The 23,980-nt window shown below is 36.6% G+C and overlaps 2 protein-coding genes across 2 annotated transcripts in view; one reads left to right on the forward strand and one right to left on the reverse strand.

The window, feature by feature from the left end:
• Positions 1–23,980, forward strand: part of LOC148941329 (transcription initiation factor TFIID subunit 5-like) — a 279,459-nt gene that overhangs the window by 135,555 nt on the left and 119,924 nt on the right.
• LOC148941331 (transcription initiation factor TFIID subunit 5-like) overlaps positions 4,162–23,980 on the reverse strand; it is a 46,707-nt gene continuing 26,888 nt past the window's right edge. The window contains exons 4-5 of the mRNA XM_089104011.1: positions 15,062–15,277; positions 4,162–4,439 (exon numbers count right to left, since the gene is read on the reverse strand). Coding sequence (XP_088960137.1) covers positions 4,231–4,439; positions 15,062–15,277 — 425 coding nt within the window. The 3' untranslated portion in view covers positions 4,162–4,230. The remainder of the gene's footprint in view (positions 4,440–15,061; positions 15,278–23,980) is intronic.

The following is a 23,980-nucleotide window of genomic DNA, read 5'->3' on the forward strand; positions in this document are numbered from 1 at the left end:
AAAAGTTAAAAAAAACTAAAAAAAAAGTTAAAAAAAACTGTCAGAAAAAAAACAAAAAAAAATGCTCAGAAAAAAAGTTAAAAAAAAATGTCAGAAAAAAAATGGTCACTACAAACATTGTCTTTCTAATAGTAAAAGTCGCAACACACATATCTATATCATTCCCATTTTGAAGTTGGAAAATATTAAATGTGAATTTCATATGTTTTAAGTGTGTTTCATGACATTCTAAGAGATGTAAAAAAAAGTTAAAAAAGTTAAAAAAAAAAAAAAAAAAATTGGTCACTACAAACATTATTTTTCTAATAGTAAAAGTTGCGACACATATATCTATATCATTCCCATTTTGAAGTTGGAAAATATTAAATATGATTTTTTTGTGTTTTAAGTGTGTTTCATGACATTCTAAGAGATGTAAAAAAAAAAAAAAAAAATTAGGGGGGGGGTTTGGAGGGAGGGGGTTGGAGTGGGGGTGGACGATGGTGGCATAGTGGGGGGTGGGAACTTGGGTCCGGAATAAAAAATAGGCATGATTTACCTCATGTGCTAAGCTCGCAAGCCATTTAAATGCAGTGTTTACATACTTTTTTCTTGTTTTGATATTGCTCTTTACCGACCTCTGGGGATCCGGGTTCAAAAAATATTTAACAATCTGTTAACTATAATGGGGTCTGTATAAATCACCCGATAAATTTTATTAGAATTAATTTCTTTACCCACTAAGAATATAAAAGAATAACTTACTTCTTGCGGGTAGCTTTCATCAATATTCCTCTTGTTTGAATGCATCATTATATTTCAAATGCCAATTCTGAACTGAGGAAATAACTGATTGTCAGAGTTTTTATATCCGTGTTCAAGGTTAAACATAAATCAACCACACCTAACAATTAAAGGTAGCTGACAAATAGAAAATTACTACAGAACAAAGGAAACAAATCACTACCATGAAAACACGCATGACTTTTAACAGAAACATCACGCACTTTGAACAGAGATAAGCATGAATTTTCACGGTAGTTGAATCCGATCATTGTACTGTAGTAATTTCATATCTGTCTGCTACCTTTCATTATAGCTATATGGTGGGACTGTGCGCTCTTAAGCATTGCAGCTATATGTGGGACTGTGTGCTCTTAAGCATTGTAGCTATATGGGGGACTGTGCGCTCTTAAACATCGTAGCTATACTACTGACATATAAGGTTTTTATTGAAAGCTTTGTCGTAGAAACTTGAAAAAGTTCTAGAAATTAGGTCTTTGAGGATGATAACTCCTTCAGGGCCCTCGGGGTAAGGGTTGTAAGTTATGCCATGGGGGAATTTAAGGTTTTTATACATAGTGATATTGTAGAAACTTCGAAAAGGGCTCATTCAATTGGAAATTCAAAGGGCTAGGGGTCTTTTTAATAGTCGAAAGTGATTTTAGGGCAACAAACCCCCCTTTAACACCCGCCTTTTCCCCAAACACATCCAACCAAAATTTTTAGATAGCTATTTTGTTCAACGTAGTTAAAAACTTTAGAAATTAGGTCTTTGAGGATGATAACCCCACAGAGTCCTCGGGGCAAGAGTTGTAAGCTATGCCCTGGGGAAATATAAGGTTTTTATAGATAGTGATGTTGTAGAAACTTCAAAAAGAGCTCATTCGATTGGAAATTAGAAAAGCTTGTGCCCTATTTAATAGTCGAAAGTGACTGGAAGATAACTAACACCCCTCTCACACCCACCATCTCCCCAAACACATCCAATGAAAATTTTGAGATAGCCATTTTGTTCGACGTAGTTAAAAAGTCCAAAAATTATGTTTTTGAGGATGGCACTCCCTCCATAGCCCTCAGGACAAGGGTTGTAAGTTATTCCCTGGGGGCGTATAAGGTTTTTATAGATAGTGATGTTGTAGAAACTTCAAAAAGAGCTCATTCGATTGGAAATTAGAAAAGCGTGTGCCCTTTTTAATAGTCGAAAGTGATTGGAAGATAACTAACACCCTCTCATACCCACCATTTCCCCAAACACATCCAATCAAAATTTTGAGATAGCGATTTCTTTGAGGATGACACCCCCACCCCCAGGCCACAGGGCGAAGGCTGTAAGTTATGCCCTGGGGGCATATAGGCTAAGGTTTTTATTGAAAGCGGTGTTGTATAAACTTCAAAGGGCTCATTCGATTGGAAATTGAAAGGGCTGGTGCCTTTTTTTAATAGTATTACAACCCCCTGACAGCCCTCATGGCAAGGGTTGTAATTTATGCCCTCGGGGAATATAAGGTGTTTATAGAAACAGTTGACGTAGAAACTCAAAAAGGGCTCATTCGATTGGAAATTGAAAGGGCTAGTGCCCTTTTTAATAGTCGAAAGTGATTAGAAGGCTTGACAGTTTTATAGTCAAGATCGATGTGGGTACAATATATTATTTTCTTTTTTTTGTTGGTAAAATTCTACTTTAGTTACTTTTGGCTATCTTGGAAAGGGGTTGGGTTAGGAAAATGAAACTTTCAGGTATGGCTCTAGATGCTAAGGTATGTCATGGGAAGGTACTTTGAAGCACCTACCTCCACTCCTCCCCCCTCTATATAATGGTAAATTACTGAACATTACTAGTTGTTTTAGCTGACATTTCATCCTATATTAAAATCATAATTATAAATCACTGCTTACCTTACACAACTTCAGCTTTTAACCTTGTTCATTAAAATATATTCCAAAATCATATTTTCCTTTAACATTCATCTCTTTCGCTTCTGTGTGTGTGTCGTCTCTGTGTGTGTGTCTTCTCGGTGTTTGTGTCATCTCTGTGTTTATGTCGTCTCTGTGTGTGTGTCGTCTCTATGTCTTTGTCGTCTCTGTGTGTGTGTCATCTCTCTGTGTGTGTTGTCTCTAAGCGTTCGCTTCTATGTGTGTATCGTCGCTGTGTTTGTGTCGTCTCTGTGTGTGTGTCGTCCCTGTGTGTGTGTCGTCTCTCTGTGTATGTCGTCTCTGTATGTGTGTCGTCTCTGTGTTTGTGCACTATTTGGGTTCCTTTGCACATTCGAATCTTGAAGTCAGCACATTTTTTAAATGAATTATTTAGGAGAATAAGACCTTCGGCGCATTTCCGCTTTTCTGCCACGCTATCTTATAGCAGGTATTTAGTAACACTGCAGACATATAGGATACCAAAAAGCTTGCAAATTTCAATAGCTAAACAAAAATAAAGAAAAAGAAAATAAAGAATATATTTAAAAAAATAAAAAATTGTTTCATTTAATTAGAGCAACACAATAGGAAAGTGAATGAAAAGCATCACTGACAAAACAATAGTCTCTCAATTTGTCCGGCACTAATAAGTAAATTTCTTCTTGGGTAGTAAAGAGTCAAAGCTTGCTATCTATTTTCGACAGTAGACACCGGAAACCGGAAACACCATAGTATATCACCACTTTTAAGATGCCCCAGGAACCTGTTTCATATTTGAGCCGTTCCAATGTTCAACGTTCTTCACCTGTTAGATCTCGGCAAAATCTATTTTATATGATCAGAACTTATCACTAACGCAAGTTCCTCGTTAGCCAACCTTAGTTTCATTTCTTAAAATATATAGATAATCAGAAAAGTATGGGATGACTGTATTTAAAAGACCTGCTATAGAGCCAGGGCCAAATCGTAAGATGTATTTTCATCAAATGTTTTAGAAATTGTACATTTGCTTAACCTCTTGAGTGCATTACACCCTGCCCTGAAACCCTCTAAAACAGTCCAATACATACCCTGAGCGAAGGATGTGCTGTGAGTAATTAGCTTCTAGCGTAGAAATGGCATTTAACCTCTATCTCCTTTAGAAATTATTACCCTTGTGCTTCTGTCCTGAGCCCATATACGGAAAGACAAAAGATGGAAGTTTTTTTCTGTGGGTAGGGGGAAAATAGGTCAGACAATTTAAAACAAGTTCTTATATATAAAAGTTCTAAAAAAAAATACATATTCATGTATCCTAATAATTTTTATAAAGACAATTTTTAAGATCGATTAACTCCCACCGAGACAGCGAATCGCAACGATTTACTAGATGACAAATTGTCAATGCAGTGGGCTAACACCATCACCTGGAAGTGCAGTGGGCTAACAACAGCACTTAGGTTATTTCACTTATCTATGCGACCTTAGTTTGGTTTTCAAAGAAAATTAAACTTCAATAATTTAATTAAATGAAACCGATAAAAAAGATGAAAAGAAATCAATGTCTACAAAAAATTATCCCTCAAACATGCCTGCACCAATAAGCAAATTTCTTCTCGAAAAGTGCAGAGCCAAAACTGCTGTCTTTTTCGTAGGATACCTCCCAAGCAAAAACCCATCCACATTCTTCTTAACATCTGTGGCATACTGGGTCATTGCATCTTCTGTTAAATCCTCGGTTATTTTGCCGAAGTCCCAAAGTGCCACTGAGTAATCCATGCTACCTATAATTTCAACAATAAATGAACATATAAATTTAGGGTCTCGCACTATAGGTTTTTTAAGCGCTTCTTTTTGTTTCATAATTAATCAAAAGTGCAGCATTTCATTAATCCATTAATTTACAACAAAGGAGTTGAATCTACTCTAATGATCCATTATTCCAACAAAAGGCTTAAAAAAATATTTACTGAAAATAATGGGTATTTTATATTACTTTGCGCGTAAACAACTGAACGTAGCATTTTCGTCTTGCCTTGGTTTTTCTTTTCATTTTTGTTTAGCATGAGAATTCACTCTGTGACCGTTACTAATTTTTGATCCCACCTTAGCACTTTGGTATCTCAGTCTCCGCATGCTTTAGTAGATATCTGCAGATATACTCGTCAAATGTTGATTAGAAGTTCTGCTCAGCGTGTTGAGTCGTGGTGCAATGCCATGCCGACGCTTTATATTCAGAAAACGCGGGAGTGTCAAAGTACAAAAAAGATACATAGCCAGTAATAACCACAAAGCACAGTATAAATATCATAACAGTAGCAAAAATCCCTATACTCTCCATTAAAGATTTTGGGGACACATCAGTCGATACATTTCTTTATGACTCAGCCTTCGCGTACGCACAAGGATAAATCATACATACGCTATGATCTGATTGAATTCAAAGTAGCAGCTGAAGCTATTGCTCTGACGTAGTGGTAACTTCCCAGTCAGCACGCTATGAAGTGTCCCGTTTGTGAACCAAATTTTCGGTACTGTTATAATATTTATACCGTGACTATAAAGTACTCATAGCTAAGTGAAGATGGAACGCAGTTCTTGTACTTGGTCTCAAATTTCTTAGAAATTGCGCAATTTCTGGTATACTACCTGAAGGCTACTAGAATTGGCCTTCCATGGTCAATGTTGCCAAGCGTTGCTTCATAGCGTGAACTTTCACTGATGTTTTAGCTGTCAGAAGCATCAGATTTAAGCTTATATGTGTTCATCCACTTTTAACCTAACCTTTTGCTAAAAATGGACAAAAGAAGATTTTAGGTCTAATCCACTGTCTCCTTTGGGCCAGTAGTCACTTCACAAACATGTAATATATGGCAACCAGGCACGTTCTGCAAAGCCAAGAGGTTGTATAATACGAATAAGATTACACTGGGAATTCTAAGGGTCAAGTTTTAACTTGCCTAATTTGAATCAGGATCATAAAAAAAATGTAATTTAATATTCACTTTTAGTTGCCTGTCTTAACAGAGAAAAAGAAGAATAAATTGTTGATGTCCATTTATTATTGCCCATAAATTGCTGATGAACATTACTAACACACATATTATTATAAACTACAACGATAACTACATACCTTAAATATTTCACAATCAACAAAACTTAAAAAAGAATTTAGCACGGAAAGTAGTTAAAATTACACTTGTATCGAAAATCGACTGCCATCCGTACCTTTTCCAGGTAGGCTATTATGGTATTCAGCAAGTGTTGTTGTCCGGCCCTACATAACTAATTACGTTGGTATTAAGGTTTTGAGGCCGTACCAAGGATGGAGTTCCCCTCGTAAAAGTGAAAAATCATATATTAAGACTTGCTTTTCCGCTCTTTAATTCTTAAGATAGAGCTATAAAAGAGCTTGTCTATGGCTCAGGCCCGTGTCCCTTGCTCCCGCCTCCAAAGAACAGGATTTTTAAATTTCCTTTAATTCTGTACATAATTCAGTGATTTTTTTTTAATTCTTCGTATATGGAAATAAATTCTAATGTACAAGATTGTGTCTGAATACTTGCTTATAAGATAATAGAATACGGTTATCATACCTGTAATGTTTTTCGAGATGATAATTATTTTGACGTTAGTTCTTTTAATGTATTAATTTAAAAAACTTTTTACACAAAATAAGTTCTTCAAAGATAAGTAAAGAACTCCATTGAACAAAAATGAGCAAAAATAAAATCAAACAATCTACCAAGCTTAGGTAGTCTACCAAACTACCAAAAATCATCTAAATAAATGAAACCCAAAACGAACAGAAATTACAATAATTAACACAGTCAAACTCAAAACGAGCAGAAACTAACATAAGTGGGGCGCAAAACCCCTATGCCTTCTCAAGCCCATAACAAAATTTGCACTTTACTGATAAAATACAAATGAATATGTATTGTCAGTTTAATATACATTTACTGATATTTAGTAATCAAAATGTTAAAATTATTTGATTTATTAAAGTTATAAAAGTAAAAACATTTATATTTTTTTCAGTAAAGTGCAAATTTTGTTCTAGCCTTGGGAAGGCCTAGGCGTTTTGCGCCCAACTTATGTTAATTTCTGCTCGTTTTGAGTTTGACTCGGTTATTTATTGTAACTTATGTTCGTTTTGGGTTTCATTTATTTATCGATGCTGATTTGTGGTAGTTTCACGTTTGGTAGATTGTTTGATTTTATTTTTGCTCTTTTTTGTTTAATGGAGTTTTTTACTTTTCTTTGAAAAACTTGTCTTGTGGAAAAAATTTTCTTAATTAATTTCTTTTTAGTTCTTATTGAAATAGTCTTTCCAGGAAAAAAGAAGATAATACTTCAAATCTTTTCGTCTGTCAAGACTATATAGCTTGGCCTGCTATTTATATACTGAAAATTTTCAGCAATTTTTAACAACATACGCCTTTTTAAATATCTGGACACAAATAGTACTGTTTAATTTAGTTTCATACTTCCTCTAGTTGACCTGAAATGGAAAACTTGATACCATTCGCAATCTGTTTACTTTCTTTGATAGTTTGGATACCCTTGCGCTATTTTGATTTGGTTAAATTTTAAATAGCAGAAATGGGAGGGTTGGTGTGAGAGGATGGGCGTGGGAGGGGGGGTGTGGAAGGGGTATTAGTTGCCCTCAAATCACTATTGACTATTAAAAAGGGCATCAGTCGTTTCTATTTTCAATCGAATGAGCCCTTTTCGAAATTCATTCCAATCGAATGAGCCGTTTTTGAAGTTTCTACGACAGCGCATTCTATAAAAACGTTATATGCCCCCAGGGTATAAATTAAAACCCTTGCCCTGAGGGTTGTGGGGGAGTGTCCTCCTCAAAAATATATTTTCTATTGGGAAATCAACTACGCTGAACAAAATGGCTATCTCAAAATTTTGAGTGAATGTGTTAGGGGGAAGAATGGGCGTGGGGGGAGGGGCTAGTTGCCCTCTAATCACTTTCGACTATTAAAAAGGGTACTAGCCCTTTGAATTTCCAATCGAACGAGCCCTTTTGAAGTTTCTACGACAACGCTTTCAATAAAAACATTATATGCCCCCATGGCAAAACTTACAACCCTTGCACTGAGGGCTCTGAGGGGGTTATCATCCTAAAAGAAAAATTTCAAGAACTTTAAAATATGTTGAAAAAAATGAATATCTAAAAGCTTTCTTTCGCTGTGTTTTGGAAAATCATGTGAATTAGAGGGGTGCCAGTTGCTATCAAAACGCTGTTAATCATCAAAAAAGGACAAAGCCCTTTCACCTTTTAATTGAATGAACCCTGTTGTCGTTTCTACAACAGCGCTTTCGATAAAAACCTAATATGTCCCCAGGGCGTAACTTACAACCCTTGCCCTGAGGGCTGTGGGGGGAGGGTTTGTCATCCTTAAAGACCTAATTTCCACAACTTTCAACTACGTTGAAAAAAACGGCTATCTAAAAATTTTAATTAGATTTATTTGGGGGAAAGGTGGGCGTGAGAGGGGGGCTAGTTGCCCTCAAATCACTTTCGAATATTCAAAAGGGTACTAGCCCTTTGAATTTCAAATCGAATGAGCCCTTTTTCAAGTTTGTATGACAAAGATTTCAATAAAAACCTTATACGCCCCCTGGGCATAACTTATAATCCTTGCCCTGAGGGTTGTGGGGGAATGTCCTCCTCAAAAATATCTTTTCTATCTGGAAAGCCACTACCCTGAACAAAATGGCTATCTCAAAATTTTTATTGGATGTGTTTGGGGGAACGATGGGTATGGGGGGGCTATATGCCCTCCAATCACTTTCGACTACCAAAAAGGGTACTAGCCCTTTGAATTTCCAGTCGAAGGAGCTTTTATTGAAGCTTCCACGACAACGCCTTCTATAAAAACCTTATATGCCCCCAGGGCATAACTTAAAACCGTTGCCCTGAGGGTTGTGGGGGAGTAGCCTCCTCAAAAAAATTTTTTCTATCACAGAATTTAATAGTTTAAACATAATGGCTATCACAAAATTTTGATGGGAGATGTGTTGGGGAATGATGGGCGTGGGGGGGGGGGGCTCTTTGCCCTCCAACCACTTTCGACTATTAAAAAGGGCACTAGCCCTTTGAATTTCCAATCGAATGAGCTTGTTTTTTAAGCTTCTACGACAACGCCTTCTATAAAAACCCTATATACCCCCAGCGCATAACTTAAAACCGTTGCCCCGAGGGTTGTGGGGGAGTTTCCTCTTAAGAAAGAAATTTTCTCTAAGTAAAACCACAATGCCGAGCAAAATGTCCACCTAAAAATGTTGATGCGATGTGTTTGTGCAAATGATGGGCGTGGGTGGGGGGGGGGCGAGCTGACCTCCAATCACTCTTAACTGTTAAAAAGGGCACGGGCCACTCCAATTTCCAATTGAATGAGCCTTTTTCGAAGTTTCTACGACAACTCCTTCGATACGAAGTGCCCGGGTATAAAGAACCAAAAAACAACAAATCGTGCCCACATCGTTCTTTACTTAGGCAGCGCTAGCGCGCTGCCTATGATACTGGTAATTAAGTATCCATAAATAAGGTAGCAAGCACAGATAAAGAGAAAGTCGGTACGGCAACTTTCATTTATCTAGCCACCTTTGTTATGTGAAATAAAACTAGCGTGGTCAAATAAAACATTACGGTGCGTGTAGTCATAAATGGGTTCTACGAGGGCTCAGACAAAATTTTCACGGTTTCCCTCTTTTTATCCCCCCAAGCTAATATTTTTACTCTCCAATTTAGTAACTCTTTATCTATGCTCTTTATTATTGTATGTGGTAATGCTTACATGAAAATAGAGACTTCGACATCTCTTGCAGGTAATGGAACTAATAAATTTTGTGAAAAAAAGCAGTCAGTTTTATTCCAGGGATTTTGGAATGTTTAATACGCTTGTCGTCCTACATTAATTTGGTATTGTAAGACTTCCTGTAAAAAATAATAATACCGGAACCTAGTATTAGTAGCTTCTTTTCCCATAAGATATTGGATGGCAAATATTTCAATATATGAAATGCACCCTTGTTCCATTTTTTGTTATTTCTCTATGGTAATAAATATCTATAAGCAGGATAGTACGTATCCATACAGTTAAAGAGCTCTGTCTCTGGACCGCCAAAGTTGTGTTTTAGTCGTTGATGCCGTCTTCCATTCTTGGGTCTTTCTTTAATAAGAGACAGTTTTCTGCTTTATAGTGGCGAGGCCTGGCCAGCTGCTGCTTCTGTACTTGATGCCATAGATGTGGCCTAAACATAGTTCTTGAGGCAAATCAAAAAGATCAGGTGGTACGACTTTCACTCGAGCACCCAACTGACCCCCCTCCCCACTCTCGGTAGCTTGCCACGCGAGTCATACAGAGGTTTTGTCATCTAGTCCGCATACCAGCAAAAACTCCCATCAATATACTATTCTATTTGAACTCCCCTGCACGTGGCTGGAAGCACCAGTGCGGACGGCCTCGGCACATATTGAGAGACAGTCTCACCCAGTACTTCTCCATGATCATTACTGATCTCTTAGAAGCAGTCACGCTTGCAAGAGACCATTCGGACTTGAGGCGAAGAGTCCCATCTCTATTAATGCTGGACCAACAGCAGGAGCAATGATTCATCAGGAGCAGTTTGTTGAATAGTCTACAATGCTGATCTTTTCTCTTTCCTCTTTTCCTTTGGTAATTGGTACGATATTAGAAATGGTTCTTGTTTTCTTTAAACGTAGTTGAATTCATCAATCAGCAAAGGCGATTTTTATATACAAAGTATCGTTTTAATCCGATAAAAAGGAAACATATTAATAATACAATATGCTTTACATAAATAATTTTTCTTAGCCCCTCATTAATCACTGTAGCCGAATTAATTGGCGCATATTTTCTCTCTGAAATTTAAACTTTTGGTAGGCATTTACTAATGTTAATGATGTTGAGACTTAGAAAGTGTCGGGGCTTTTCTTTCTTGCCGAAATTTAATTCTAACCAATATTCCCAGAGGGAATGTTATCCCAGGAGAATAAAACTACCTTATGTCATGGAATCAAAAGGATAGTTAAATTTTAGAGGTTTCAAGCCCAAAGATATAGAAACAAGATTCCGGCCACAAGTAAAATAACAAGAATAAGAACTACAAAGGATTTTACTCCCAAAAACTAAACTGCTATGTAATACTTCATGAAAAATTAAGGTAATAATCCTAGGCTATAACGTTAGTTTGGATTAGCAGGGCTGGTCAAATTAAGAAGGCATAGCATGAAAAGAATCATTAACACGCAACAATCTCTATAACATATTTAACTGCGTGTCTTCTTAGCATGGTCCCGGCATTCAAAAGCATAGAAACTAGTAAAGCAGAGTTTACAGCCCCATCTCCATGCAAATTACATCTTGAAGATAACAATAACCTAGTTTTAGACACATTGAAGTTGTTTTTGTTTTTAAATATTACTTTAAATTATAGATTAATTTAAAATAAAAAAAATTATCATTTTAAATAAAAAAAAAAATGTTTGTGAGAATTATTCTCTTAAACCAAAACAAAATTGGTCAGCACTCATTTGTTTATAGGGTTGCTGAAGAGCGGAAAAGAACCACCTAACATGCTTGTGAATCCAGAATTACCAGGAAATGGTAAAATTACCAAACATACGTTTAGTTAGGCGTAGGCTGGTATGCACACTATTTTATATAAATCGGTTTACTGTGGTGTCAAATATGTTTGTCAATTTGCTTGTTTTTTTTTCGATTTACTTAATTTTCTGTTTTTTGCCTCATATCCTGTTTCTTGTTTTGTGATTTTTGTAACAAGTATTCTTACTGTTGCAGTAAGTGTTCTTATTCTACATAATGTCAGACGGGTATCAAAAGGACGTATCTCCATAATTGTAAACTTTCAGAAGAGCAGAAAAAAGCCTCACAACTTTTCTATTTCCCGTCTGATAACCGTAAAACAAAAACGGATTGATACGTTTTGGTTTTACATATCGATTCGTTTTTATTTTACGGTTACCGGAGGGGAAATAAAAATTTGTGAGGTTTTTTTCTGCTATTCTGAAATTTTATAATTATGGAGATACGTCCTTTTGATAACCGACTGACGATAACAAACATTATGCTTACATTTATTTTATATGAATAAAGCTTAAATTTATTTAAATTTACTTAAGCAACGATTGACCATGAAGGCTGGTAGTATATCTCAACTACTACAGCTAACAACTAACTGCAGCCCCTAGCCGCTTGACGCCAAAACAGCTACGCACGATCTTCCTCCTTCCATATTTATTCAAACCCTCCCTCTTTAGACCCTCCCAAGAAGTTCCCACTTCCTTTAAGCTTTTCTCACGACATTCTCCCACACCATTCGAGGACGACCTGCTTTTCGTTTGGCCCTAGAGAATTGGCCGACAAGGACAATCTGTCATCCTTCATCAGCAGAGCGTGTCCTAGCCATCTCAATCTTTCACTTATTATAGCTTTAGTAAGCGTAGTATATCCCTACTGATGTATATATCTCATCGGTATACCTCTGATGAGCCCTATTCGACAAGATATGGTCACCGGTTTTCGTTTTTTATTTTCAGTTCGATCAAGAGTAGTGTTGTAACTGGTAAAATTGTTCATGGTAAAATTGGGTATTTTAAGTGTTTTACACTAATTTTACGGACCCCCATAAAATTCGTATTTTACCAATTTTATGTAACTTACGTATTTTACCGGTATTTTACGTATTTTACGAGGCCTTGCAATTTTCAGACCCCAAAAGCGCAAAGAGACTTGCAGAAAGAGTTGAATATGACTTTGTTTTGTGTATAGATGTGTTCCACGGTTTAAAAGGCCGTCTGTCTGATTTAGATCTCTTGTTATCAGAATGATAAAGTGTATTATAGTACGGGTAATTATAATTTTAAAATGGTGAAACAATAGTTGAAATAAAATTACATTAGTTCTATGAACTGTTCAAGACAGAAAGGGCTACAAGCAGGATTGACATACAGTAAACAACAAAAAAAAATTAAATAGCCGAGAAAAATGAGGGTAATGTCAGCCAGCGGAAAAAATTAAGCGAAAATTATAGAGGCAGATATTTCGTCACCGACTTCCGCCCAGCCGTCTTCAATGTTCAAAAAATAAGGAAACTAACCTTGTGAATTAGCTCTAACTAAGCAGAAGCAACTTTGAATTAAACATACCAAAATCCATTCCAGAATTAATGACAGACTATTTACCAATTAGATTGGGCAAGAATTCTCTGCTTAGTGATTGACTTAGCTCGTCTACTGCCCTAATTTTCATTAAAAGTGTGGTATGATGATCTCAATTTAAGCTGAAGAAAAATTTTATTTGAATCCTTTAATTTTAAGTTATGGTAAATTGGGTTTATAGGAATATCTCCAACATCTCTATTTAATGCAAGATCTATATTTATAGATTTTTTTTTTAATTTTAATTGCCTTCCTAACAAATAATGGAATGCCATTTGCTTCAGATATTAAAGTTACCTCATCAAAAAGAACCGTATAATCTGGATTTCCAACAATGTGGAGGGCTAAAGAAGAATCAATATCCTCATTTTATTTTAAATTCCACATCTCCGAGAAATCTTGAATTCATGCCGTCTTTTCCCGGGGAGCTGGCGTTTACCCTCCCCCCGGAAAATACCCCCACGGAGTATTCTTCCTCCTCTAGGAAAATTCCTCCCAAATTACCGCGTTGATAATTACGGATTTTAATTAGAAGTTAAATTAAAAATTCTACTCTCCTGTTTAAATCAGGGGCAATCGTATTGCATTACCTAAGGGAGAGATGATGGGAGGGTGGAGATAGAAATTGATATATAATCCTTAGGACCATGTCCAGGACTTTCATTTCTTTTCTTTTTTTTGGGGGGGGGCTCCAGAACAGGCACGGTTAGCTGAACCAGAATCTAACTCTGAAGGAGAGGAGCCTGTTCTGCAATCAAATCCTGTTGAAGACAGTCTTAATGATTGTGAAAGTAACTGATTCCAAAACACTGACATTACTAGTACTGCCAAAAGCTCTTAACAGTGTTGTATGAGATTTAGACACTGTATGTGCTCTCCGAGGTTGAAACACTAATAAATGTTTTCCTCAATCCCACCCTGTTTAAAGGTCCTGCTTTGGCCATCTCACGAGATATTACAAAGCAATTAGGCTGTTTTACATAATACCAACACAGATTTAAATTAAGAGGATGGGGAGTTCTCTTCATTTTTAGAGCTATTGAATACAATTCTTCTTCGTCCAGCCTGAGGACACATCTACGCTATCCAAGCCACTCTTTCACAATATACATTTTCTTCTTTTTTTTATTTGGTACTGGTGAAACCCATGTTTTATGTTCGTTTGATTCTTTTGTTCCCTCCCCTTTTTTATGTGTTCTCTTTTAAACCTTTTTTAACGTATATTTTGTTTCACTCTTTTTTTAGTTTTATCAGTTTTTATCTTCTCAACTTCTGACATTTGGCAGCTTAATATTTTTGATTAATGAACGGTTCTGCCATTCTGATATTATTGTTTTTGTCATTGTTTTGCCAGTTTTATTGTGTTTTTTTTTTTTTAATTATTTTATTTTTGGTTTTGTGACTCCAAAATACGAATTCGGCCCTTTGGGGGTTGTGACAGAAATTTTTTGAAATAAATATCTTATCTTATATATATGCTGAGGGGGCTTATCATTGCTCATAAAGATGACCACTTAACACTTATTCACTAAGCTTTTGGTCCACATACTAATTTCTAGAAAAAGTCAGGCACATCTTCCTCGTCCTGTTTTTTTTTCTGCTTAAGTGCTGCGTGGGGACGTGTGGGGACGAAAATGATGATTTGGTTCATTTTTTATGTTTATGTAAGGAGTTAAGAGGTTTGAGAGAGGAAATTTTTCCGGGGTGGTTCGAAAGGGAGGAATGGGAGGGTAATATATTAAGAGATAGAAATTTTTTGAGGATAAAGAATTTAGGGGTTTATTGGACTGGGCATGAAGCATAGAGATCATTTTCTTTAAATTTATTTTTATTTTGTTTATAATAAGAATATTTTCATTTATTATTTTTGAAGTGTATTGTGTGTTAACCATGGCCCAGTAGGGCTTTTAGTGTTAATAAATCATATCATATCATACTAATTTCTAGAAAAAGTCAAACACATCTTCCTCGTCCTGTTTTTTTTTTCTGCTTTAGTGCTGCGTACAATCTTTCGATAATCGCAGAATTGATGAAATGCAAAACTGCAACCGAAAAAGAGAAAAACATAGAAAATTACCGCATTTTCAGAAAATTACCATGCCGGACTGGGCAAGGAGCATCATGTTACAGCTTGATTAAATGCAAAACTGCAACCCAAACAAGAAAAAGATAGCAAATTACCAGTAGCAATGACATTTCCCTCTCCTCTACCAAAAGTGATAGAATAAATGACACTATCATGTGCAGGAAGTTGTGCAACTGGTGCAGCTTCATGTGCCAAATCCCAAATATGCAAATGTCCATCTCTATCACCAGATGCCAGAAATCTGCCATCAGGTGAAAAGCTTACACATTGGATCGATGCTTTATGACCTGTCATGTTAAATACACATTTGCCTAAAAGTATTAAAATATCTATCATAAACTAAAATATTCCTTATTTTAAAGAGTTAAGAATAGAAATAGGGTAGTCAGATTTTTTTTTCTAGAAATAATTATATTTAAAGTGTTTCTACCAAACACACAATTACAGAAAATTTATGTTAAAGCAATAATGATACACAAAAAAACAAGCATAAATGACAGTGTGTTCTTATAATTTGCTCGGTGTTTCATAGATATCATTATTGTTAGTCTTCTTGTTATTGTACACATTTCAAAAAGTCCAAATTGGGTTAACGGTCTAGAGATAGTAAGCATATTAATGAAATGACTTAAGAACATCTGAGAACGTCTTTAGAACATCTTAGAAAACGCCTCGCGTGCCTTCTAAAGAACGGAAAATAATTTGCACTTTCCTGAAAAAAAAAATACTAATTACGTTTTTTCTCTTTTTTAGCTTTCTTACATCCAAAGTTATTAAGTTTTTCATGAACGAAGATTAGCGTCTGTAATAAACTGTCAATCCACATTCATTTGTTTTTTTTCAGCAATCTTGGTTATAATGGTGACTTTTTTTTCTTTTTTCTATATTAGGAGAAATAAAGATACAGCTGGAAATAAGGATTTTTTTCAGTAGAATTCAAATTATGTTCTGGTGTTTAGAATGCACGGGGGGCTACAGCCCTACTCGTCTTAGTTTCTGCTCGTTTTGAGTTTGACTCGGTTATTTATTGTAATTTATATTCTTTTTGGGTATTATTGACTTATTGGTGGTGATCTATGATAGTTTCAAGTTCGGATGACTATTTGACTTTATTTCTGCTCATATTTGTTTTAATGTAGCTCTTTACCTTTCTTTGAAAAACTTCTTTCGTAGAAAGTTTTCTTAAATTAATCAAGACAAGGGTGAGTTATTAGGAGGAATGTTTGAAATTTCGAACGAAAGGTGAGTCTTCAAAGAATGCTTAATGATTGTTGCGGCTAAAAGCTTGTCAATTTTTAGTGCATAGCTTGAAAGTGAGGATTTTCTTTTTAAAAAATGTTTTTACAAAAGTAAAGGTATTATTCAACGCATCTTCCACCTGAAGCTAACTCATTTTCCCATCATTTCGGCGATTTATGGATTCCTTGCCAGCAACACCATTCGTCACCACTCAGCCTAGGAGCGAATAAAGCCAATTTTTGATATCTCGACTGAAGTGATGCATAGTGGTGTCCTAGTGATGCATAGTGGTGTCCTATTTCCTTGGAATCACCAAGGAAACAAGTGGTAGCCGTCTGGTGAACGTAGTGGATGAGGCGAAATTTCCAGAATTTTTCGAAAAGTTTTTAATCGATCTAGCTAACTGATGGCGAACGATTTCATGCTGAAAAACTGCATCTTCGTACCGAATTACATATTCGGTTGTTTTTTGTTCAATATTCTCTCCAGACTAAATTTATTGCCGTTTTTAAATATTTCCTGTAAATTTTCACAAGATTTTAAAACTAAAAAGCGACTGACACCCATCTAATCTCACCAAATACTGATCGATACCTTCTCACTGCGGATATTCGGCTTTTATGTTCTTCGTTCGGGTTTCACGTACAATTTCTAATGCTTAGATTTAATGTACAAACCTATTTTTGTCACCAGCAACAATTTCGAACCAAAAATGACTTCTTTTATAGCACCTAGGCAGTATTTCGGATATGAAAAATAACCTTGAAATGACTTTCGACTTCAAATCGTATAGAAGCCAATCTCCAAGCTTGTAAATGAATCCCGATGGTTTTAGGCGTTCAGAGACTAATTAGGCGTTCTGAACGCCTAAAACCATCGGGATTCATTTACAAGCTTGGAGATTGGCTACTATACGATTTGAAGTCGAAAGTCATTTGAAGGTTATTTTTCATATCCGAAATACTGCCTAGGTGCTATAAAAGGAGTCGTTTTTGGTTCGAATTGTTGCTGGTGACAAAAATAGGTTTGTACGTTAAATCTAAGCATTAGAAGTTGTACGTGAAACCCGAACGAAGAACATAAAAGCCGAATATCCGCAGTGAGAAAGTATCGATCAGTATTTGGTGAGATTATAAAAGAAGTATATTTCTAATCAGTGGAAGCAAATAAAATACCAAGTTTGAAATAAGTCAAATTTATATGGAAATAGTTTGATTCTTTAACCAAGGTTGTGCTCGATTTGGATTATATGATCCCAGGAACAGTAAGAAAACATAGTTTTCAATTCTTCTCATATAATTTGTGCTGAAGAATAGATTTATTTAACTGGAGTTGCCTTATAACATTGTTACTAATTTATGCTCTTTGTTTGGAAGCAAAATAGCGTCATCTATAATAATTCTCGACAGCAGATTCTAGAGTGCATTCATATTGTGATACATGTATACAGAGTCCTTGAATAGTGAAATTTACCTACAATTAAAGTGAAGATCTGATGCTAGAGTAAAGAAACGTCTTCAGGACACTGTTCTCTATTGTTTAAATTTACTCGACTGTCCCTGGCTATGATAATTGGATTGTGCAATGACCGACCAAAATAGGAAGATTATTTTAAACCCATTACTGAACTAAGTCACGAGATCTATGCTTGATGGTGCGAAAATTGATCTGATTATTGGAAAAGCTGTAAGTCTTTTTTATCATGGTACTATTATCAGTGCTAAAGAGTTTCTGTATAAAGAGCTGAATATTCAGAGCCGGTGTGTGAAAAATGCAAAGGATGAAGATAATGTATTTGACATTTGTAAACAGTTAAATCAGGCAGCAAAGGATAATTTGCCTGTTCCCACTTTTGTTATATTCTCACCTTCTGAAACACCAACAATCGGGGAGGCAGTCTCGGCTACCTTAGTCTCGAAAGTTAATGAACTCTCTCGGAAAATTGACGGCTTTTTAGAGAATGCGACGCATTCTGGCCCTGTTTGGCCAGCTAGAATTGATACCAACATAACAATTAACCCTGCCCCAGCTCCTACGTTTGCCGTTGTATTAAAAAACTGTCCTTCAAACCTGACCTCACCTAATTCTCGTAAGGACTTCATCGATAAAATTTGCCCTGAGGCCTCAGGTGAAATAACTGAACTTAAAAAATCGACTTGAGAACGGAAACTTGCTGTTAAGTCAAAGCGTGCAGCGAATAAAATAGCCAAGAATGCTAAAAACAGTACCTCAGGCATCTCGGTGAGTGTGAAATCCCCACTGTTTATAAGGATCCTGAAAGGTGTACCGATCCAATACGATGAGAATCAAATAAAATCTCTTGTACCAAATTGCGTGAAAGTTTCACAGTGCGGAAAGTGCCGAGTGTTCAAGGTCTACTTTGAGTCAAAACAAAACCTGGAACAGTTCATAAAAGTTTCTGTAAAAGTTGGCTACGAAAAGCTTTCTGCACAAGCATTTGTATATCTCCCAAAGCGTTGTTTCTCATGTCATAAGACTTGGCATCTGGCCTTGCAGTGCTCTAATCCGGCCCTCTGCTCTCGCTGTGAATCATGCGATCATACCTCAAACAGTGCCTCTCCGTGTTCGGAAAAAATTTTATGTCTAGAATGTAAAGTTACTGGCCATACTTGTAACAGTGTAAAGTGTCCTAATAACAACAGTCAACTAGCAAAGCCCATGGTATGACATGGATGTGTCTACTACTACGCAAGCTGTACTTTCGTGGAATATTAATGGTGGACTTTTAGTAAAAATTCCTGTGATAAAAGGTTTGCTTTCGAATTGTGACGTATTGTGCTTGCAAGAGCATTTTTTGACGAGTCATAGTTTAGGCCTTCTGAAAATTGACAATAATTTTACTAGCTATTCGGTGCCCGCTAAACGATCCGCTTCTAGTGGCCGCCCCTCGGGTGGTATTGCGATGCTTGTTAGGACCTCGTGCCGGTCGAGTATTGTTGATTCATGTGATTTTTTTCTTGCAATCCTTATAGAAGAGTATATTGTTGTAAATGTCTATCTCCCGACAGATTACTGTACTCGCCAATCGGAATTTTTATTTATTTTTGTGTGTGACAAACTAGGGTCTTGCCTTTCAAAGATTTGCCAGTTAGATAAGTGCTGTATTATTAGAGCAGCTTTTAACTATAATTTAACTGACGCCTCGTTATTGCGTACTTCTATTTTGTCTGGTATTTTTGACGATTGGCTTAGGATATTGCCGAAAGATCTTGATTACACTTACACACACCATTCAAGTCACGTATCGAACCTTGACCATGCAGTTTCTTCTATAAATCTCCAAGTGTCACCTATTCACGTCGTTACTGATTTCCAACTATCAGACCACCTTCCAATATCTGCATCTATTTATTGTTCCTCTGCTCAGTCTACTCCCACTACACAACCACTTCAGCCCCACGCCCAATTTTACAGGGACTGGGAAAATATCCAAGATGACCTTTTTGCTGCAGTAACTAATTATGTCCTTCATAAAATTCATGTTCTGTTCCAGCTGCTCATGGAAAATCCGCAAGTTGATGCAAATGAAATACGGATGTTGCTAGATATCTATCTTGCACAAATTTGCCATGCTCTGCGATGCGCAGAAAAAGCCAGTATACCTCTTAAATGTATACGTCGGGGTGTCACAAAGCACTGGTCCAGTAATCCGAGCCTAGTTGAAGCTTGGAGAAAATCCAAATATTGGTACTATGTGTGGCTCGAGTGTGAGCATCCTCACTCTGGCTTGACTTCTGAAATTTGTCTATCTACTAAAAAAAAGTATGCAAGAGAAATATGCATACATATGTACCAAATAGATGAATGGACATCCCGGCAAGCTTCCCTGTACCAACCTTCCATGTGAAGAAATGTATCAAGAGATCCTCCTGGGGCCCACCTATCTGCTCAAGTTATTCCTGATTCCGAATGGAATTCATACTTCTCTGCTGAATTCTCCCCACCAGATGCCGCCCTACAGTCCGAATATGAAGATAAGCTTGATAAATTTCTGTTTAGGTGTCCAACCGACAATTTTTGTTGTTTCAGCTGAGTCTGTTCTGCGAGCAATCCAACGCCTAAGGCGCAAGAAATCTTCTGGCATCGATAAAATCAGCGCTCTTCACGTTCTGCATGGAAGCCAGCTGCTGGTAAAGCATATTGCTCTTTTGATGCAGATGATTGTTACCCAAGGAGTTATACCGTCTTCTTTCTCAATTGGAGATCTCACTCCAATTCCAAAGAAAGGTAAACTCGCAACCCAGTGCTCGTCCTTCCGCCCTATAACAGTGGCCACTACCTTCTGTAAGCTTTTTGAACTTCTGTTCATTGACCATCTGAACACGAAATGCTATGTTCCACCTTACCCATTTGGATTCCAGCCACGTCTCGGTTGTGCCCACGCTTTGACGGTTGTCGCGAACGCATTGATCGATGCTGATGCATCAGGGAAACTCTCGTGTTGGCTGGGCATGAGGTTCGTAAAGCGTTCGACTCTATCATTCACGCCGCTATGCTACTCCATGCAGCAAAACGTGGAGTGAGCCCCTCATATATCAGAGCCCTTCGAGACATGTATTATCGTCTTAATGTTCGCCTAATACTTCACCCATTAGCTAAAGTTGAGGGCTCTCAAGTCTATGCACCAACCCCTAATATTTTTGTCAATGTTGAAAAAGGTACCCGTCAAGGTGCTGTTTCTTCCCCTTCAATCTTCAATAATATAGTTCTTGATGCACAGTCAGCTGTTCCCACATCTTTCATCTTTGCCGGTCTTGATTTATCTCTTGCATGTTATGCAGACGATATTTTGAATTTGAGCCACACTATCAAGCGCATAAGCGAGATTTTCGCAACGCAACAATCTGAGTATACGAAACTAGGTCTTCAGTTCAATGCTGAAAAGTCCAAAGTTGTATTCTTCAACTGGAAGCAAGCGTCGCCTAGGGATATTCATCTCGGAAATAATAGTATTAAACCAGTAGATCATATCACCTACCTTGGTCTTCCCATTGGTTTTCCAATAATGCACACGCAACAACTATTAATTGCTCACATTGAACGTAGAGCTAGGTTATCATATGCTTCTTTTGTATCTAATAAGTTACGCTTCAACCGCCATCTTCTCTCAAAACTTTTTAACTCTCTCACTCCACCACATTATCTGTACATATCGCCGTTTTGGAAAATGCTCACAATTTCTGACAAGTCAAAAATTCGTTCAGTCTTCTTCCGGTTCGCAAAATATCTTTTACGTTTTCCCCCTTGGACGCCCAATTCTTATTTGATTAGAAAATTCAGCATTGCTGACCCCATTATAGCCGTGGAAAAGCAAATTAGTGCTTATAATTCCCGTTTAATGAAGTTGAATCATCCCTGGTCGTCAGTATTAACCCATTAGTTAAGATGTATTTGTTGTGTTTTTTTTTTTTTTTTTTTTTTTTTTTTTTTTTTTTTTTTGTGGTTTTTTTTTTTTAGGTGTTTGTTTTCGCGCTTAGTGTAATTAGTGTTTGGTTGTTTTTTGTTTTTTACCAATTATGGCTTGATGCAATGATGTTCATATTATTTATGTTTGTTCAGTATCTAGGAGCCTAAAAAAAAAAAAGAAAAGAAACATATCGCGTACCTACAGAGCAGTGTATAATTGTGTTTTTCTTTCTCGTTTTGTGTAATTTGTTCCAAGAGCTGATTTAGATCTTAGCCCCAGCGTTCGTCACTACAAACCACATGTATAACTCCTAAGTTTATGTTTATTGCTTTTTTTTTTGTTGTTTTGCTTATTGCTCCGTCTTTTCCTTTTTTTGTATGACGGGTTTTCCAATAAATAATAATAATAATTAGATGGGTGTCAGTCGCTTTTTAGTTTTAAAATCTTGTGAAAATTTACAGGAAATATTTAAAAACGGCAATAAATTTAGTCTGGAGAGAATATTGAACAAAAAACAACCGAATATGTAATTCGGTACGAAGATGCAGTTTTTCAGCATGAAATGGTTCGCCATCAGTTAGCTAGATCGATTAAAAACTTTTCGAAAAATTCTGGAAATTTCGCCTCATCCACTACGTGTCCAACTTATATTGAGGAGCTGAGGCCAGCAACTCAAGGCTTGATAAAGAGTCGGAATATATGATAATATTATTTGAATTTGCAATCAAAGGTTGGTTTTCCTTAAGGTGTTCTAATGCCGTTATTATGGCATTTAACTCAGCAGACATTATAGATAAATTATTATATAGTCTCTCGCCCATTGCAATTTTCAGGTGAGGAAGGAAAACACCACTTGCAACCTTCTCATTCATTTTTGACCCATCAACAAATATTTGGAAGTGATTTTTATAGGTAATTGTATTAAGTTCTGCAATTTTTTTCTGGACAAAAGCAATGGGGATTAAATCTTTATTCCACTTTGAGAAGTCATAATTTATTATGGGACTAGACCAATTCCATGGGGGGATCGGGGGACAGTGGGTGCAATAGACTTTGCTGGTATGGGGAACTTCTTCTGAATATTGGCATACTCATCTGCAATGCCTCTATACATGGCTGGATTTCTTAACCAATTATGTAATGCGTGTGAGCTATTTGATTCAATTTTTGTAAGATGTTTTGTCAAGAGAAACCTACGTCTCTCCCTTATTGTTGTTAATCCACTCTCCATAAGCAGAAACTTGGTGCTTGTGGGTTTCCTAAGACCAAATATGAGACATATTATATCGTTTTTTATTGTTTTAATTTTGTGCATCTGGGTCTTTGCATATGCACCATAGCCGATAGTCAATATGAACCCATAGTCAATAATATGGGTTCTTATATTTGATTTATAAAACTAGAGTAACGTTTTTTCCATAGAGTCCCTGGGTGTGGAAAGAAGTCTTTTTATCATAATTTTTTAACTATAGCATTTTTTTTATTGCGTTCGAAATGTGGAGGTGGAAATTAATTTTTTGGTCAAGCATTGAGACCTAGATAATTAATATGATTGTCTTCTGGAATAGTTGTCTTATTTAGAGTTAGTTTTGCATTAACATGGTTTCGCTTCCGGTGAAATTGGATTATTTTTGACTTGGTGTGGTGCAATGGGTAAATCTGAATGTTGAGGGAATTTTTCAAGCTGGAAAAGTGACTTTTGCAGATTTGACTGTGCTATCTGAAAGGTGTTGCCAGATGACCAAATCACCAGATCATCAGCATATTGTAGATTCGTGTGGGGTAGGTTCATGTCCCAGAGATATAAGGCAAATAGGAGGCAACTGAGAACTGCTCCCTGAGGTAGGCCTTTGGTTATTGTCTTTTGGGGTGAAGAGGCTGAACCAACACAAACAATGAAACTTTGCACTTCTATGAAGGATTTAATAAAAGATACTAGATTAGGGGGTACTCCAAAGTTTGCAAGTTTTTTTTAAAAGGATTTGGTGGTTCACATTGTCATATGCCCCTTCAAAATCTAGGAAAGCTGCAACTAGGACATTATTTTTTGAGAAAGATTCATTTATTCCATTTGTTAGCAAAATGAAAGCATCTGTTGAGGAGTGGTGTTTCCTGAATCCAGATTGAGTGTGAGGGATCATATTATTTTTTACAACATACCAGAGGAGTCTGTGATAGATCATTTTCTCCATTATTTTCCCCATCACAGGAGTAATCATAATGGGCCTATAAGACTCAGGGTTATCTTTTGGTTTATTTTTCTTTAGGATTGGTAGGAGGGACGAACATTTCTATATATTGGGGAACCTAGAAGATGCCCAAGCGTGATTATAACAATTTAGCAGTT

Source organism: Artemia sp. Qi Xiang Cuo, chromosome 18, assembly GCF_049724085.1.
Source record: "Artemia sp. Qi Xiang Cuo chromosome 18, ASM4972408v1, whole genome shotgun sequence".
NCBI classification, from domain to species: domain Eukaryota; kingdom Metazoa; phylum Arthropoda; class Branchiopoda; order Anostraca; family Artemiidae; genus Artemia; species Artemia sp. Qi Xiang Cuo.